General features: G+C 45.1%; 1 protein-coding gene across 1 annotated transcript; it reads left to right on the top strand.

The window, feature by feature from the left end:
- The first annotated feature begins 6,662 nt into the window (after positions 1 to 6,662).
- Positions 6,663 to 10,226, top strand: LOC124703618 (disease resistance protein RGA4-like). Its single transcript, XM_047235843.1, has 2 exons — positions 6,663 to 7,572; positions 8,087 to 10,226. Exons 1-2 carry the CDS (start codon positions 6,734 to 6,736, stop codon positions 10,212 to 10,214), a joined length of 2,967 nt encoding a protein of 988 aa, XP_047091799.1. The 5' UTR covers positions 6,663 to 6,733; the 3' UTR covers positions 10,215 to 10,226.
- The last annotated feature ends 7,455 nt before the right edge of the window (positions 10,227 to 17,681 follow it).

Raw genomic sequence — 17,681 nt, 5'->3', positions numbered from 1 at the left:
GTAAACAAATGAATCATATAGCAAAGACTTTTCATGAATAGTACTTTCAAGACAAGCATCAATAAGACTTGCATAAGAGTTACTCATAAAGCAATAAATTCTTAGTAGAAAGCTTTGAAGCAACACAAAGGAAGATATAAGTTTCAGCAGTTGCTTTCAACTTCAACATATTTATTTCATGGATAATTGTCAACACAAAGTAATATAACAAGTGCAATAGGTAAACATGTAAGAATCAATGCACACACTTGATACAAGTGTTTGCTTCTAAGATAGAGAGAATAGGTAAACTGACTCAACAATAAGGTAGAAGAATGGCCCTTCGCAGAGGGAAGCATGGATTACTATATTTATGCTAGAGCTTTTCATTTTGAAAACAAGAAACAATTTTGTCAACGGTAGTAATAAATCATATGTGTTATGTATAAGATATCCTATAAGTTGCAAGCCTCATGCATAGTATACCAATAGTGCTCGCACCTTGTCCTAATTAGCTTGGATTTACATGGATTATCATTGCATAGCATATGTTTCAACCAAGTGTCACAAAGGGGTACCTCTATGCCGCCTGTACAAAGGTCTAAGGAGAAAGCTCGCATTGGATTTCTCGCTTTTGATTATTCTCAACTTAGACATCCATATCGGGACAACATAGACAACAGATAATGGACTCTTCTTTAATCATAAGCATTCAACAACATATAAAATTCTCATAAGAGATTGAGGATTAATTGTCCAAACTGAAACTTCCACCATGGATCATGGTTTTAGTTAGCGGCCCAATGTTCTTCTCTAACAATATGCATACTCAAACCATATGATCATGAAAATCTCCCTTACTTCAGACAAGACGAACATGCATAGCAACTCACATGATATTCAACAAAGGTGTAATAGTTGATGGCGTCCCCAGAAACATGGTTACCGCTCAACAAGCAACTTATTAAGAAATAAGATACATAAGTACATATTCTTCACCACAATAGTTTTTAAGGCTATTTTCCCATGAACTATGTATTGCAAAGACAAAGGATAGAATTTTTAAAGGTAGCACTCAAGTAATGTACTTTGGAATGGCAGAGAAATACCATGTAGTAGGTAGGTATGGTGGACACAAATGGCATAGTTTTTGGCTCAAGGATTTGGATGCACGAGAAGAATTCCCTCTCAATACAAGGCTTAGGCTAGCAAGGTTGTTTGAAGCAAACTCAAGTATAAAACGGTACAGCAAAACTCACATATGAACATATTGCAAGAATTATAAGACTTTACATCGTCTCCTTGTTGTTCAAACACCTTAACCAGAAAATATCTAGACTCTAGAGAAACTAATCATGCAAACCAAATTTTAACAAGCTCTATGTAGTTCTTCATTAATGGGTGCAAAGTACATGATGCCAGAGCTTAAACATGATCTATATGAGCACAACAATTGCCAAGTATCAAATTATTCAAGGCATTATACCATTTACCACATGCGGCATTTTCCGTTTCCAACCATATAACAATGAACGAAGCAGTTTCAACCTTCGCCATGAACATTAAGAATAAAGCTAAGAACATATGTGTTCATACGAAACAGCGGAGCGTGTCTCTCTCCCAAACAAAGAATGCTAGGATCCGATTTTATTCAAACAAAAACAAAAATAAAAACAAACAGACGCTCCAAGTAAAGCACATAAGATGTGACGGAATAAAAATGTAGTTTCACTAGAGGTGACCTGATAAGTTGTCGATGAAGAAGGGATGCCTTGGGCATCCCCAAGCTTAGATGCTTGAGTCTTCTTAAAATATGCAGGGATGAACCACGGGGGCATCCCCAGGCTTAGAATTTTCACTCTTCTTGATCATATTGTATCATCCTCCTCTCTTGACCCTTGAAAACTTTCTCCACACCAAACTCAAAACAAGCTCATTAGAGTGTTAGTGCATAATTGAAAATTCATATATTCAGAGGTGACATAATCATTCTTAACACTTCTGGACATTGCACAAAGCTAATGAAAGTTAATGGAACAAAGAAATCCATCAAACATAGCAAAACAGGCAATGCGAAATAAAAGACTGAATCTGTCAAAACAGAACAGTCCGTAAAGACGAATTTTTTAGAGGCACTGGACTTGCTCAGATGAAAATGCCCAAATTGAATGAAAGTTGCGTACATATCTGAGGATCACGCACGTAAATTGGCAGATTTTTATAAGTTTTCTACAGCAGGGGCGGCTCAATTTCGTGACAGCAAGAAATCTGTTCCTGCGCAGTAATCCAAATCTAGTATTGACTTTACTATCAAAGACTTTACTTGGCACAACAATGCAATAAAATAAAGATAAGGAGAGGTTGCTACAGTAGTAACAACTTCCAAGACTTAAATATAAAATAAAAGTGCAGAAGTAAAATAATGGGTTGCCTCCCATAAGCGCTTTTCTTTAACGCCTTTCAGCTAGGCGCAGAAAGTGTGAATCAAGTATTATCGAGAGATGAAGCATCAACAGAGGGGTTTGGAGTTTTCTCAACTATGCATTGTATCTTATCTATGTAAGTTTCGAGAGGCTCCTTTTTCATTACTCTTAGGCTTGCTATTCTCATCAAACAAATTTTCAGGAACAAGCCAACCATAGTTATTTTCTAGAGCTTCATGCATTCCTAGGAGCTTGCAAGGTATTGATGTCTTAATCTCCCCTTCACAATTAACTTTATTAGTGTACTTTAATCTATCTTTTTTCATTTTTTCAAGGGTACTAGCAAAGTTGGTATAAGAGCCAAGCATCTTATATTTAATAAAGACTTTTCTAGCCTCTCTTGCTACACCACCAAATTCTTTAAGAAGGGTTTCTAAGACAAAATCTTTCTTTTCTCCTTCCTCCATATCACAGAGTGTAAGAAACATGTGTTGAATTATAGGATTGAGATTAACAAATTTAGTTTCCAACATGTGTACTAAAGAAGCAGCAGCAATTTCATAAGTAGGAGCAAGTTCTACCAAGTGTCTATCTTCAAAATCTTCAGTTGTAATAACATGAGTGAAAAAATCTTCTATATTATCTCTTCCAATTATAGACCCTCGTCCCACCGGTATGTCTTTTAGAGTGTACTTAGGAGGAAACATGATGAAATAAACAAAAGGTAAATAAAGTAAATGCAAGTAACTAATTTTTTGTGTGTTTAATATAGAGAACAAGACAGTAAATAAAGTAAATCTAGCAACTAATTTTTTTTTTGTATTTTTGATATAAGAGCAAACAAAGCAGTAAATAAAATAAAGCAAGACAAAACAAAGTAAAGAGATTGGATGTGGGAGACTCCCCTTGCAGCGTGTCTTGATCTCCCCGGCAACGGCGCCAGAAATTTAGCTTGATACGCGTAAAGCACACGCCGGGAACCCCAAGTGGAAGGTGTGATGCGTACAGCAGCAAGTTTCCCTCTGTATGAAACCAAGGTTTATCGAACCAGTAGGAGTCAAGGATCACGTGAAGGTCTTTGGTGACGGAGTGTAGTGCGGCGCAACACCAGGGATTCCGGCGCCAACGTGGAACCTGCACAACACAATCAAAGTACTTTGCCCCAACGTAACAATGAGGTTGTCAATCTCACCGGCTTGCTGTAGGATTAGATGTATAGTGTGGATGATGATGTTTGTTTGCGAAGAACAATAAAGAACAATTGCAGTAGATTGTATTTCAGATGTAAAGAATGGACCGGAGTCCATAGTTCACTAGTGGTGTCTCTCCCATAAGATAAATAACATGTTGGGTGAATAAATTACAGTTGGGCAATTGACAAATAAAGAAGGCATAACAATGCACATACATATATCATGATGAGTACTATGAGATTTAATCAGGGCATTACGACAAAGTACATAGACCGCTATCCAGGCATGCATCTATGTCTAAAAAGTCCACCTTCGAGGTTATCATCCGAACCCCTTCCGGTATTAAGTTGCAACAACGGACAATTGCATTAAGTATGTTGCGTAATGTAATCAACACAAATATCCTTAGACAAAGCATCGATGTTTTATCCCTAGTGGCAACAAGCACATCCACAACCTTAGAACTTTCTCGTCACTCGTCCCGCATTCAATGGAGGCATGAACCCACTATCGAGCATAAATACTCCCTCTTGGAGTTACAAGTATCAACTTGGCCGAGCCTCTACTAGCAACGAAGAGCATGCAAGAACATAAACAACATATATGATAGATTGATAATCAACTTGACATAGTATTCAATATTCATCGGATCCCAACAAACACAACATGTAGCATTACAAATAGATGATCTTGATCATGATAGGCAGCTCACAAGATCTAACATGATAGCACAATGAGGAGAAGACAACCATCTAGCTACTGCTATGGACCCATAATCCAGGGGTGAACTACTCACGCATCGATCCGGAGGCGATCATGGCGATGAAGAGCCCTCCGGGAGATGATTCCCCTCTCCGGCAGGGTGCCGGAGGCGATCTCCTGAATCCCCCGAGATGGGATTGGCGGCGGCGGCGTCTCTGGAAGGTTTTCCGTATCGTGGCTCTCGGTATTGGGGTATTCGCGACGAAGGCTTTAAGTAGGCGGAAGGGCGGAGTCGGAGGCGTCACGAGGGGCCCACACACTAGGGTGGCGCGGGCCCCTCCTTGGCCGCGCTGCCTTGGTGTGTCGCCACCTCGTGGCCCCACTTCGTATCTCCCTCGGTCTTCTGGAAGCTTCGTGGAAAAATAAGACCTTGGGCGTTGATTTCGTCCAATTCCGAGAATATTTCCTTTGTAGGATTTACGAAACCAAAAACAGCAGAAAACGAGCAACTGGCTCTTCGGCATCTCGTCAATAGGTTAGTGCCGGAAAATGCATAATAATGACATATAATGTGTATAAAACTTGTGAGTATCATCATAAAAGTAGCATGAAACATAAGAAATTATAGATACGTTTGAGACGTATCACCGCTGCCCCGCCATCACACGGGAGGTAGGAAGTCCGCCGCCTCAGCATCGAGGGGAACACCCAGCCGCCGTCCCCGCCGCGCCACGAGGGAAGCCCGCCGCCGCCACGCCCCGCGGCCTTTGCCTGGCGGCGCCGCCGGTGGCGGCGGCGGGAGGAGACTAGGGTTTTGGTGCGGGACGAGGAAGTTCCTAGGCCCCACGGGATGATTTTATTTGTGTGTGTTTGATCTTCTATTTTAGAAATGGATGTGAGATTTGTGTTTATGCGGCTCCGCGTGCTGCAAAATGCAGCATCCGATGGAGCCTTGTTTTCCCGCGGCACAAAATTGAGTATCTCGTGGAGCGCATAATTTTAGCGCACTGCGTAGGCTAAATTGGGGCTGTAAATGACTTTTCGTCGGAGATGCTCTAACTTAGTAATCAACACAAGATATTTTGAGCTGACCAGATACGTTGGCGGCCTCTCTCTCTCGTCTACAGTAGTCAGAGACACCGCCGAGAAAAGCCGGGCCGATCCCGAGCCCCTCCAGCGGTGATGCCGGCCAGAGGTGGCGGAGGGGAGGCGCCGGAGTAGGTTCCTAGGCTAGGAGTAGTTTCCGGCGTTCTGCCGGTGAGTAGTGTAGTAGTAGCCCAGATTTCTTGGCCAGATCTTGGGCGAGCTGGGTTGGAGGTTCTCCTCCGCTCTGGTGGTCGGAGTCCAGGTGACCTCCACCTCGGCTGATCTCCAATAAGGCCTTCGGCACCTCCCTCGTGCTCCTAATGGCGCCTCCTCTTCCGCTCCTGGCCGGCCTCGGTGGCGAGGGGGATTGGGCGGAGTCGTCGTCTTCGACTTGATTTGCAGGTGGCAGGGGCTGTGTGCCTTTTGGGTGCTATGGCGCAGCACCAGATGGCCGTCGCCGGTGGTCTCCTCCCAGATCCGTGGTGGATCTAGGACTGTAGCTCGTCGGCGGCAAGGCTCCTCCATAAGGCGCCTAGGAGTCGGCCCATCGAAGAAGAAGGTGGCCTCTTTGTCTCCTTGGCCGGCCATGGTGGCGAGGGAGGTTGGCTTGGAGGCGGACCGTGGAGTGTTTCTTCGATCTGGCCGGCCGTGGAGGCGAGGGGGAGGGAGATACGGTGCAGTTCCAGCTTCTTCTTCAAGTTCTGATGCAGTACGAGTTGCTGATGCCTCGCTCTCTCACTGCTCAAGGCCCATGGTGGTGCCTGGAGTTCGATTCTGCTCTATCGGCGGTGATGATTTCGTTCTGGAGCTCATCTCTGACGTTTCAACGACGATTCCCGTCTTCGCGTCGGACTCAACGGCAGTAGGGCTGTCGCTCCATCGCTGCTTTGCTCAGGTTGTCGGTGCTCCCCTCGGCCTCGTCTCCAAGTGGCTTGCTCCCCGGAGATGCGGCCGCAGACCGTCGTCGGAGCTGGTTCTGGAGGAAGAGGACGTTCGAGGACTTGATCGCGTTTCAAGTTTTCCTCTAGGGTCTTCTTTGTTATTGTCTTGGACCCCTGTGTAAAACCTTGTAATTCTAGGGTCTTCCTGTACTCCAGCTTTTATAATAGCAGCTTTGATCGGGTGTGTTCACCCGGTGACTTGTTCAAAAAAAAAAACACAAGGTATTTCTTTTTTAATATAAAAGAAAATGCTAATAGTTGCTCTGTCCATTATACCGGACACAAAAATTTATAAAAATATCTGCAGAGTTGATGTTCCCTCGTAGAAAAATCGCATCGCTCATTTGGTCCAGCTGCCCCTCGTCTATAAGCCGATCGGTAGTGGAGCGAGCGTAGCTAGGAGACGAAGATGGAGGCTGCTCTTTTGAGCGGATTCATCAAGGTTATCCTGCCTAGGCTCTTCTCTCTGATTGACGAGAAATACAAGCTGCACAAGGGCGTCAAGAGCGACATCAGATTCCTCGTGAAGGAGCTCCGCATGATCGTCGGCGCCATCGATGACGATGACGACGAGCTCTCGACAGCCTCGTCTACGGCGCGCCTGTCGATCCAAGATCTGCGCGAACTGGCTCACGGCATAGAGGACTGCATCGACGGCCTGATGTACCGCGCGACCTGGGAGGAGCAGTCATCCTTCTTCCGCCGAAGCGTCCGGGCCCCGAAGGCGCTCAAGACCGGCGCGCAGCTCGCTCGGGAGATGCAGCGGCTGAGGCAGATGACGAGGGAAGCGCACGAGCGGAAGCAGAGGTACTTGGTCGGCTTCCCCGCCGCCGCCGGGGCCGGCCAGTCCTCCTCTGCTACCCAGCTGGTGGATGAATCGCCCTCCTCCCCTTCCGATCCGCGCATCCTTGACGCAGATCTGGTCGGCGTCGACGAGCCCCGGGCGGAGCTCCTGCAGCAGCTGGCCGATGGGGAGCCGAGGCAGCTCAAGGTGATCTCCATCGTCGGGTTTTGCGGCCTGGGAAAGACCGCCCTCGCCGCGGAGGTGTACAACAGAGAAACCGGCAGCAACAGATTCGAGAAGCACGCGTGGGTTTATGCGGCGCTCAAGAGCCCCAGGGAGGTGCTGGCGGACATGCTCTGGAAACTTTGCTCCGACGCCCGTTCTTGCCAGGGGGAGTGTGTTCTGCAGCCCTCCGATGTCGGCCAGCTCTGCGTAGAACTCAGACAGCAGTTGGTGAGGAAGAGGTAATTGACTTTGGGCTTTGGCTGATCGATTTTGCTTCATGAAAACATTATCTCCCTAGTATTATTTATTTATCTCCCACATATACATCAGTTTGGTATTTTCTTGCTAGTTTAGCTTGAGCCAAAACTTATACTCGGTCAGTTGAACAATTATGCTCCAATTCTTAATGAATAACGGCCAGAATGTTAGTACAAACCAAAACGACTTCCCATTCTGGTATTTCAACTTCTGTCAGTAGCTAGACAGACTACTTTGGTCACCAAAGTCTGTGAAAAATAATTGTCAGAGTTTTACTGAAAATATCCTCCAAAGTTATTGGGTATGCAGCCCATTGCATCACCGAAAACATCCAAAATTTGTTGGTTCACCAGTAAAACGCCACAAATGGACTGAAAAACAAAACTAAATCCTACTTATAGGGTTGTAACTTGAAGTGGTGTTTAATCATCTTTTCATTTCTTCTTACTTCAAAAAGATTTTAATTTTATTGCTTTCCTTCATGATCACTGCCAGATATATCATTGTAATTGATGACATTCGAACAGAAGATCAGTGGAAAACCATCAAATCAGCCTTACCAGCAGATAAGGATGTTAGCAGCAGAATTGTTGTGACGACGACTATTCAGTCAGTGGCTAATGCCTGCAGCTCTACTAATGGCTATGTGCACAAAATGAGCAGACTTGATAAGATATGCTCAGAACAATTGTTCGCCAAGAAAGCTTGCCCGGACAAGTATTCATGTTACAAGCAGCCTGATCCAGCAGAAGTTTTGAAGAAGTGTGATGGCCAACCACTTGCGCTGGTGACAATAGGTGAATTCTTGCAATCAAAGGGTTGGCCAACAGGACCTAGCTGTGAAGATGTCTGCACCCAGATAGGTTATCACCTGGAGAACGATAAGAGCTTCGAAAAAATGCGACGGGTGCTGATTCGTAACTACACCACTCTGCCTGGACATGCTCTCAAAGCCTGCTTGCTATATTTTGGTATGTTCCCGAGTGATCGTCCCATCAGGAAGAAAAGTCTTTTGAGAAGATGGTTAGCGGAGGGATTTGTAGAACCGCTACCTTCGCCTAGCACCCTGGATCCCATAGCTGCTTTTGATGTGCTCATGGATCGGAACATCATTGAGCCGATCAATGTGAGCAACAATGATAATGTGAAAACTTGCCAAACATATGGCATGATGCGTGAGTTCATTTTGCACATGTCCATATCTCAGAACTTCGTCACACTATTTTGCAATGACAAGGCAGAGCCCAAATATGTGCGTCGGCTTTCTCTCCATCATAGCTCTGCTACAGATGCTGATAGATTCAACAATGTCGATTTATCGCTTGTGCGGTCTCTAGCTATCTTCGGTAAGGCAAGTGAAACTGTATTGGACCTCAGCAAGTACTATCTTCTTAGAGTATTAGATCTTGAAAAATGTGATGAGTTGAAGGATGAGCATCTCAAAGACATATGCAACCTTCTGCTTCTGAAATATTTGAGCATTGGGGGTGGTGTTACCAGAATTCCAAGGGATATTGCAAAACTGAAACATTTGGTATCACTTGATGTAAGGAGAACAAAGGTAAAGATACTGCATGTAGAAGTCCTCCAGTTGCCGTGTTTAATTCACTTATTTGGGAAGCTTAAATTTCCAGATAGAGTCAAGCCAAAGAGTGAAGTACATGAGTTTCTCTCCAAAGGGAAAAGTAACCTAGAAACACTAGCAGGATTTGTTACCGATGGAAGTGGAGGGTTCCTGCATCTTATAGGTTACATGAATAAATTGAGTAAGGTAAAGATTTGGTGTGAGTCGCTGGCAGGTTGCACTGACCGAACGGATCTTAAGGAGACCATTCAGCAGTTTATTCACGACAAAAAACAGGCAAATATCGGTTCCCGATCTCTATCGCTTCATTTTGACAAATGCTGTAAAGACTTCCTGAATCCCATAAAAGGACCCTGCTATCTCACCTCTCTGAAATTACATGGCGACTTGGCTGCTTTGCCTCAGTTTGTTGTTTCACTTCGGGGTCTGAAGGAGTTATGCCTTTCGTCTACTAAATTGACAACGGATGTTCTTGAAGCTTTGAGTAATTTGAGCGACCTGCAGTACTTAAAACTAATTGCTCACGACCTTGAGAAGTTCATCGTAAGAGATCAGGCGTTCTGCAGGCTTCTACGCCTTTCTTTGGAGCTTCAGCGTCCAACTTTCCCAACAATAGAAGACGGGGCTTTACCCTTCCTTGTTACACTTCAGCTGCTCTGTAAAGATCTACATGGCCTTTCCGATGTCAAAATAGACTGTCTCAAACATCTTAAAGAGATCACGCTTGATCCTAGAGTCACTTCAACAACAAGAGAAAAATGGGAGGAGGCTGCTAAGGAGCATCCGAACAGGCCAAAAATTTTGCTGTTCAAATCTGTTGATTCATACCAAACTGAGCCGACAGACTATTTTATAGTGTCAGATCCAGCTGAAAATGCGACTACAGAAAGTTACATTGCATCGCAGGGATCACTTCAAGAACCTGATATTCAAACACTGCTGAACCAGGAACTGGGATCATCTTCTATGATGAGGAAACAGAACAATCCTGTTTTCAATGGTATGGGGCTTTCGGAGGTTTCTTCTCATTTAAGATGACTCGGCCAACGGCAAAAAAAAAAAAAGATGACCCAGCCAGCGGCATGGTACCTTTGTGTACATGAGAAGAATCTTCATCCTTAGTGAAGCATCACAGCTACTTCAGCTTATAAGAGCTGGAAGGAGCAAGAAAAATAACTACTGGTAGCAAATTTATATAAACATAAAATTTATAGTTTTTTTAATGTTAAGGAAATCGGTAATCGTTAACTGCTCGGCCGGCTTGGGAGTAGAGATTAATCGGAATTCGGACGATTAACTAATTTAATCGGTCGGCTATTAATCGGTGCAACCTACACAAATTAGCACTTAAAACAGTTTATATAAGAAAAATAATAGTATATGAGCCTCTATATGTCTCTCCCTACTTCTCTAAAGCCTAAAATCCTAAAAAAAACTTATACACTTCTCCTCCATGACCTAATCTTTAAGGTCTGGAGCGAATCCTTGAAGGCATCCTCCAGTTCCTGGACGAGCTCCTCATGGTGATCGAACTGTATCTGAGGTCTGGGAAACTATGAGTAACTGGCCTAGGAGCAAGAAACTATTCGGCAACAGTGAAAATGAAGCTACTGGAGGCTGCAATCAAGCGGGAGCTTCGCAAAATCTACTTTATTGGGGAGGGGTAGCGCCTGTATTAGCGATATGCATTGAAAATGTTGTAACTTTTTTAACCAAGTGTGGTAGTTAATCGAGAAAATACCTAGTAATCGGACTTTCGGACTGATTAATCGGGCTAAAGGATTAACGCAAAAGATTAATGGTAATCAACACGGTCAAGCCCCTAGTAGCGATTAATCGGCCTAGTAATCGTTGAATTGGCCTAGTTTTTGAACAGTGGTTTTTTTTACCTTTTTATATGGGTCCATATATATACTAGTGTTTTCAGAACTTTTATTAGATCGTGTAAAAGAAGTGAGGGTGTAGGTGCACCCCACCTTAGAAAAACTCCTCTTAGTATTAGAAAGTTGTAATTGAGCTAGATGTACCTATAAACTACAAAATTTCGGTATTATTTTGTTGTGACACATTGCATAATGTACTCATAATTTCTCTGAGGTGTTTGTTGTTGTAATGCTGAAAAACTAAAGGCTCAGCATGCCTTGCTGTGAAAGACGTTCCTTTGTGTCTGGGGTCCTCGTTATCTTGTTTTCTGATTTTGACCACTAATTTGAGCAGTAACACACTAACACATGTGTCACAAAGACATATTGTAAGTTGTATAACATTAGAACTGTTGTTCAAATTTAAGTTCAACTGTGACATATAATTTCGTTTTCTTTTAGTCAGATTGATTGTCAAATTTAGACGTGAAAAACTTGTGCGCCGATCGATGTGAAGGAGCTGAAGATGTGGCTATCACTATGATGTGCCATGATGCCGACGATGTCGGTTTACCGCCGGCATGCAAACTTTGGTCTCAATTTGATTACCAGTAATTAACCAATTGGCCCAATCCTGACAAAGTGAAAACAATTTGATTAGCCGGACTTCGGAGTGTTCCCACCAGGCACCGGCACAGGCGCAACATACCAGATTAGAGAATCACTAGCGGATACCTTATCCGGGCTAAAACCGAGAATTAACTGCCAATTTCCGGTAGCAAGTTGAAAAAGATTCGCGCTCAGATGCAGCAAAAAAATTTGACCCTGATTTTTTTTGCAGCAAATCCCAATCCTGCCTCCATATTCTGGATATACTCGGATCTGCGGCTGAAATTTGGTGTTTTTCCCATCACGTCGAAACTCAACCGCGTGTTGAACATTAAGCTCGAAACCCTGACACCGTCGCCGTCTCCAACCTCCAGCCCTAGATCTCGCCTGCTCCAACCTCGCAGCGCCCCTAGAAGCGTACCCACCCTCGTTCCACCGTTGCTAGCGCCGAGGCGTGCTTTCTAGTTCAACCGCTAGCGTCGCCTAATCGTTGCCGCCCTGGATTTCGGTGAAAGCAGCATGGGTTGAATCCAACCGCTCCGCCCGAGCTCGCCCCTTTGCTCGTGGACGCACCCATCCGCGCTCTCCGCCTGCGCTCCCATCATCGGTAGTCCCCGCCCGCTCTCTCGCCTCTGCCCACCTCGCTGTTGCTCGAAGGTACGATTCCGCCTCGCTTTCGATCATGCTTACATTTTAGTAACGATTTTTTAAAAGTACGGGTCTGATTCTTGGAAATAGATGAGTTTGTGGAGCAAATCGTGGAGTTCGGCGTGGAGCGCGTCCTTGGATGCATATTTCGATCGATCCGACAATGAAGACATTGAAGACATGTTGATGTGGTTGTGCAGAGCCTCCACGACGAGAGAACCGGAAGATGAAAAAATGAGGATCGACTGTCGGCCGCCTCTGCATCCGGGATTGGTGATGTTGATGCAGGACTACTTCGCTGAGGTACTGAAAGGATCGTATGCCGCACCTAGAGGGGGAGTGAATAGGTGCTAACCAATTTTTTAGTTCTTTTTCAATTTAGGCTTGAAATAAAGGTGTGAATTTACCTATATGACAAGGTTAACAACTAAGCAAGATATAGCTACGAAATATATAGGGAGGGATAAAGGATAGAGGTAATCAAGAGTGGAGCACGCGGAGACACGGGGTTGATTCCCGTAGTTCCCTTCCTTTGCAAGAAGGTACGTCTACGTTTGGAGGAGTGTGGTTGCTACGAAAGCCAAACCAACGCCACGAAGGCTTCACTCAGGTCTCCGGTGAGCAACGCCACGAAGGCCTAGCCCACTCCCACTAAGGGATTTCCTCAAGGCGGAAATCGGGCCTTTACAAGGTTCTTGGGGCACACATCTACAACCAAATTTGAGGCTCTCAAATCTGTAACAACACAACAAATCAACAAGCATACATCAACAACAACAACTAGGGATCCAAAGAGGAACACTAGCAAGAGGGCCCTCAAGCATATGAGGGGTAAATGTAAATCGCTTCGGTGAGGAGGTAGATCGGGGTCTTCTCCTTCGAATCTCCAAAGATCAAGAGCTTTGGATGTGTGGAGTAGTAGATCTTGCAAATCTCGTGTTCTTTGAGGTGGCTCTAATGGTGGTGAGGCTTGGCAGAATTTCTTCAGTGATTGAGCAGGTTGGAAGGAAGAAGAAGGGGGTATAAATACCCCCTCTCAAAATCCAGCCGTTGGAAGCTTTCGAGAGCCGGATAATCCGGCCTAAGTTGGGGCCGGATAATCCGCCCCCCCCCCCCCCAAAAAAAAGTCCGACCTTTTGGAATTTCCGGTCAAATGTCCGGCCAAAAATCCGGCCTCATGCCAGGGTAGGATCGCCTCGAGTCCTTAGCCAAAATTTGGGAGCCAGATATTTTGCAAATATCCGGCCCGGATTATCCGTCCTGGTAAAATCTTGACAGCTTCCTTCTGACTTGTGTTTCCACACAAGACACTCACAAACATGTATACATGTAATCTCTGCACCACTTCATCAAACATTAGTGTATCCCATATATTGACATCAAACACTCAAAATGTAATATGTGAGAGATGTTCTTTCAATCTCCCCCTTTTTGGTGTTTGATGACAATATACGGATTTGCAAGAAAAACATTATAGAGACCACTCATGTTGGCAAAACATAGAGGCACTCCCCCTACATGTGTGCACACAAGTAATTTGCATTTGCATACAAATGCACAACATATAGGTGCGAGGTGCCTCAACACAAGAGATATCTAGCATGAGACATAGGCAAATATATAGATGAGACAATGTGAGAGAGATCATACCCATATGGAGATACATAATACCAGATATGTAAATATCACACCATAACATAAACCTTGGTCTCAACATATATAGAATTCCGAAAACCCAACATAATGTCTCACAATCCACACAAATCACATAGTTTTGAACGACACAAACCAAGCCAAATAGTTCAAATGAATGACATAAAAAAGAGGACACAAGCGATAAAAGACTGGTAAACGCATATGCTTGTGCCTGACCCTAGCAAATCCCGTAGAGAAGGCCTAATAGAACACTTCTCCCCCTTTGGCATCGAGACGCCAAAAAGGGGAAAAGCGCGATGCTACACGCCCCATGGAGATCACTCGAAGTCCGTCTCGGAGACATGGTCTTCATCACTGTCAGCGGCAGGAAGAGACTCGCGAGCAATGCTAGCCCTCAGAATGCTCTGCTCAAGATCAGCCCACGGAACCTGGGAGGAGTGCCACCCACTGTAAGCTGGGTGAACTGGCGGCTGAGGCGGAGGTCCTTGCTCACCACTGAGCTTGTGAAGGATGATGGCCTGTGTGTGCTGAATCTCAGAACGCTGACGGCTGGCCTCAAAGTTTTCCTTGTGTATCTCAATGTTCATGCACAGAACATTGCGCTGGAACCAAGTAAGCTTCTTCACATTCCTCTGAATCACCGGGGTAGCAACAGGGCGACCGGGTGCATAGCCACTAGAGCGGGCATCTCCCATGAAAGAACCAGAAGCAGGTGCAGCACTGGGGACAGACTTCTTCTTGTAGGATTTCTTGACCGTGTGGCTCTCAGTAGGAAAGCGACTAAGGTCAACAGTGAGGGCAGCCTTATTGTTGATGAGGAGCTGAATATATGGAGCATAGGGCATAGTGGTCTGTGAGACCATAACATCATGAATCTCATGAAAGATGAAATCCATGACATCAAGAGTGAAGTCACTTTCCTCATCACCATCTTGGGCACACTGATAGGATAGATATAAAAGGTCCACAAGAGCTCCACGGATAGCATCATTGTTTCCACCACTTGGAGAGATGGTGGCTCTGAAGAAACGGAGCAGCTGGCCATAGATAGGAAGGAGCCCCTTGGTAGTACCAACAACACCATTCTCGTCATAAAGCTCATACAGCACAACCTTATCCGTCTTCTGAGGGCCATGAAGGTGATGACCACCTTCCGAGGGAAGACCAAGAATCGAAGCAAACCAGGCCAAAGATGCCTCACAATGGGTAGAGCTAGTCATCCACTGCAAGGTTTGTGCTTCATCCTTCTTGAAAGCAAGGGTAGCAAAGAATTGATTGATCAACTCCGGACTGTAGTCACATTGAATCTTCATAAGATCCTGCAGGCCCATTCTTCCTGTGACCCAAATAGCATCTTCAAAGTAATTGTTCACTGCCAGATACTCCACATTGATTTCTTGCATGGGTCTCATTTTCCTCATCGGTTCATAAATATCCTTGAAGATGTACTCTTGTTCCAAGCACCAGAAACGCTTGTCCTCAATATCTTGATCCCTCTGAACATCTTCATACCAATTCTTCTGACGGATAGCAACATAAGGGACACTATCCATGGACTTGTAGTTTTCCCTAGAAGCCTTGCCTTTCCACCTAAGAGTAGCTGACTTGCGAGGAGCAGTCTGAGCAAATTCATTGCCCGACCTTGAAGTTCTAGGGCGCCTCCGAGAACCACCTGTGAAAGACAAAGATGGATAGCAAAGAGAAGATAATGCTCATAAGTCATGTAATGATACAGTGGTGTACTCTAGAAACATACTATAAGTCGATATAAGTTTAGACATGATAGATTGAAACAAAACTGCAGCAGCAATAAATCTCCAGGCCGGATAATCCGGTGTACCCGAGGGGCGGATAATCCGGCCAGGCCGGATAATCCGGCTAGAGCGGGGGCCGGATAATCCGGCCCTGCGAATCTGCAGAAATCTCAAGAAAAAACTTGTCTAGAACCAGATCGGCCTCATAACATGCAAATGGAGTATACTACACATGATTTGGAACAACTAGACACCATCCCCATCAAGAAAATAGCACATATAAATCACAACACCTAGGGATTGTGAGCCATACCCTGTTCCATTGGAGGAGCCGATTGGAGGGGATGAAAGCTAGGGAGGAGGAGCACCCGATCCACCCAAAAACTCCGAGAGGGAGCGGACGGGGCGGCTCCGGCGAGGAGGAGGAGCTCCGGCGAGTTGAGGGCAGAGAGAGAGAGGCGCATGGGGGAACTGGTTCTAGAACCGTTCACACCGCGGCCTCCCTCTCATAACCCATCGAAACCTGCCCAGGCCAGATAATCTGGCCCAAGGTTGGGGCAGATAATCCGGCCGGGCCGGATTTTCCGGGGTGACTCAAGGCCGGATTATCCGGTTTTCTGGAAATTCCAGAACACCGGAAATCATGCCTATCTTTTGTTGGTTATTTGCATATACCCATATGTGATGCAATAAGATATCACGTCACATATAAGAGGCAAATTGACCAATAAGATGAGACAATCAAGATCGTCCGACCGAAACTCCTCAAAATCCAAGTTTTTACCAAAACATGACATAGGAGTAAGATGGAATTGGCTTATAGATGAGTGTAGGCTTAGGTTTAGAATGATCAAACTGTTAATGGTACATGATCACTCAAGTTTGCAAGATATCAGCAAACAAGGCCAAACTAGAGTGATTTCCCATAAGAACACGGAGATGTTAAATAAAATCCAATTTAAGATCCAAACAACTCCAACTCTTCACAAAGAAGAGTGTGGTGTCCTAGGCCACCATATATGAGTGATATGGCATGGCACCGCGAAGATATATCTTGGGCCCAAACCATTACTCATCATTGAAGCTCACATATCAACATATGATATAAGGAGAATGATTTCTTAATGTTGGCATTATGGGGGAAGGGATAGCTCAATAATTTAAACCGCACTCCCCCTATTTCCATGCCTACATCTAAACCAAATAAAGTTTTGAGATAAAGGTGTGTTTGCAAGATGGTCAAGCTATACTCCTTGAATCTATGATGTTTAGCTCATCTTCTCTTTCTTAATAGATGGCCCCATTTTGCTGGTCTCACAGCGAGCCACGTCACCTCATTAAGAATCTTCACCTTTCCCTCATTGTTTCCAGCCCTAGGTAACGTTTTTATGTCCAGACGACACGGTACGAGCCGGACGACAGCAGGAGAAAGAAGAAGATCGAGGGCTGCCTCCGTCGCGTGCGTGTGCGCTAGTGGGCCGGCCGGATGGGCTGCCTTTGGCTGGTCGGGTCTGTTTCATTTTCTTTTTTCCTTTTCTATTTCTCTTTTCCTCGAGTCGACCCTGCAATCGCTCGCCCTTCCTCCTGCCGTTCGTGTTCCGTGTTGGTGTTCTCCGCCGCCGCCATGATCTACAACTTAATGACCACAAATCCTCTCACTGCGACGTATTCCATTCTCGCCACAAATGCTTGTGAAACCGCTCCAATCATGCCCAGCATTCATCAGCCATGATTGCCCCAAAAATACGCAAGAAATTTGTAGATTGAGCTGACCAGGCGGCCTCTCCATGTATAAAAAGCTCCCCATGTTGGCATGGACATCCAGGGCACACGCCTGCTGGCGTCCATATCTGCCACAGGTCCCCGCTCTGGTAGTTGTCTATTCCCGATTCCGCTTCTCTATTTATCAATCTGTTAGGTTGCTCTACGGCTCAAAAACTGCTTTGATGTTTTGTCTCCATCGATTTGGTTGAATT

This window comes from Lolium rigidum, chromosome 3 (genome assembly GCF_022539505.1).
Source record: "Lolium rigidum isolate FL_2022 chromosome 3, APGP_CSIRO_Lrig_0.1, whole genome shotgun sequence".
Classification (NCBI taxonomy): Eukaryota; Viridiplantae; Streptophyta; class Magnoliopsida; order Poales; family Poaceae; genus Lolium; species Lolium rigidum.
The sequence above is the reverse complement of the archived record's forward strand: the minus strand, read 5'-3'. Positions and strand labels throughout refer to the sequence as shown.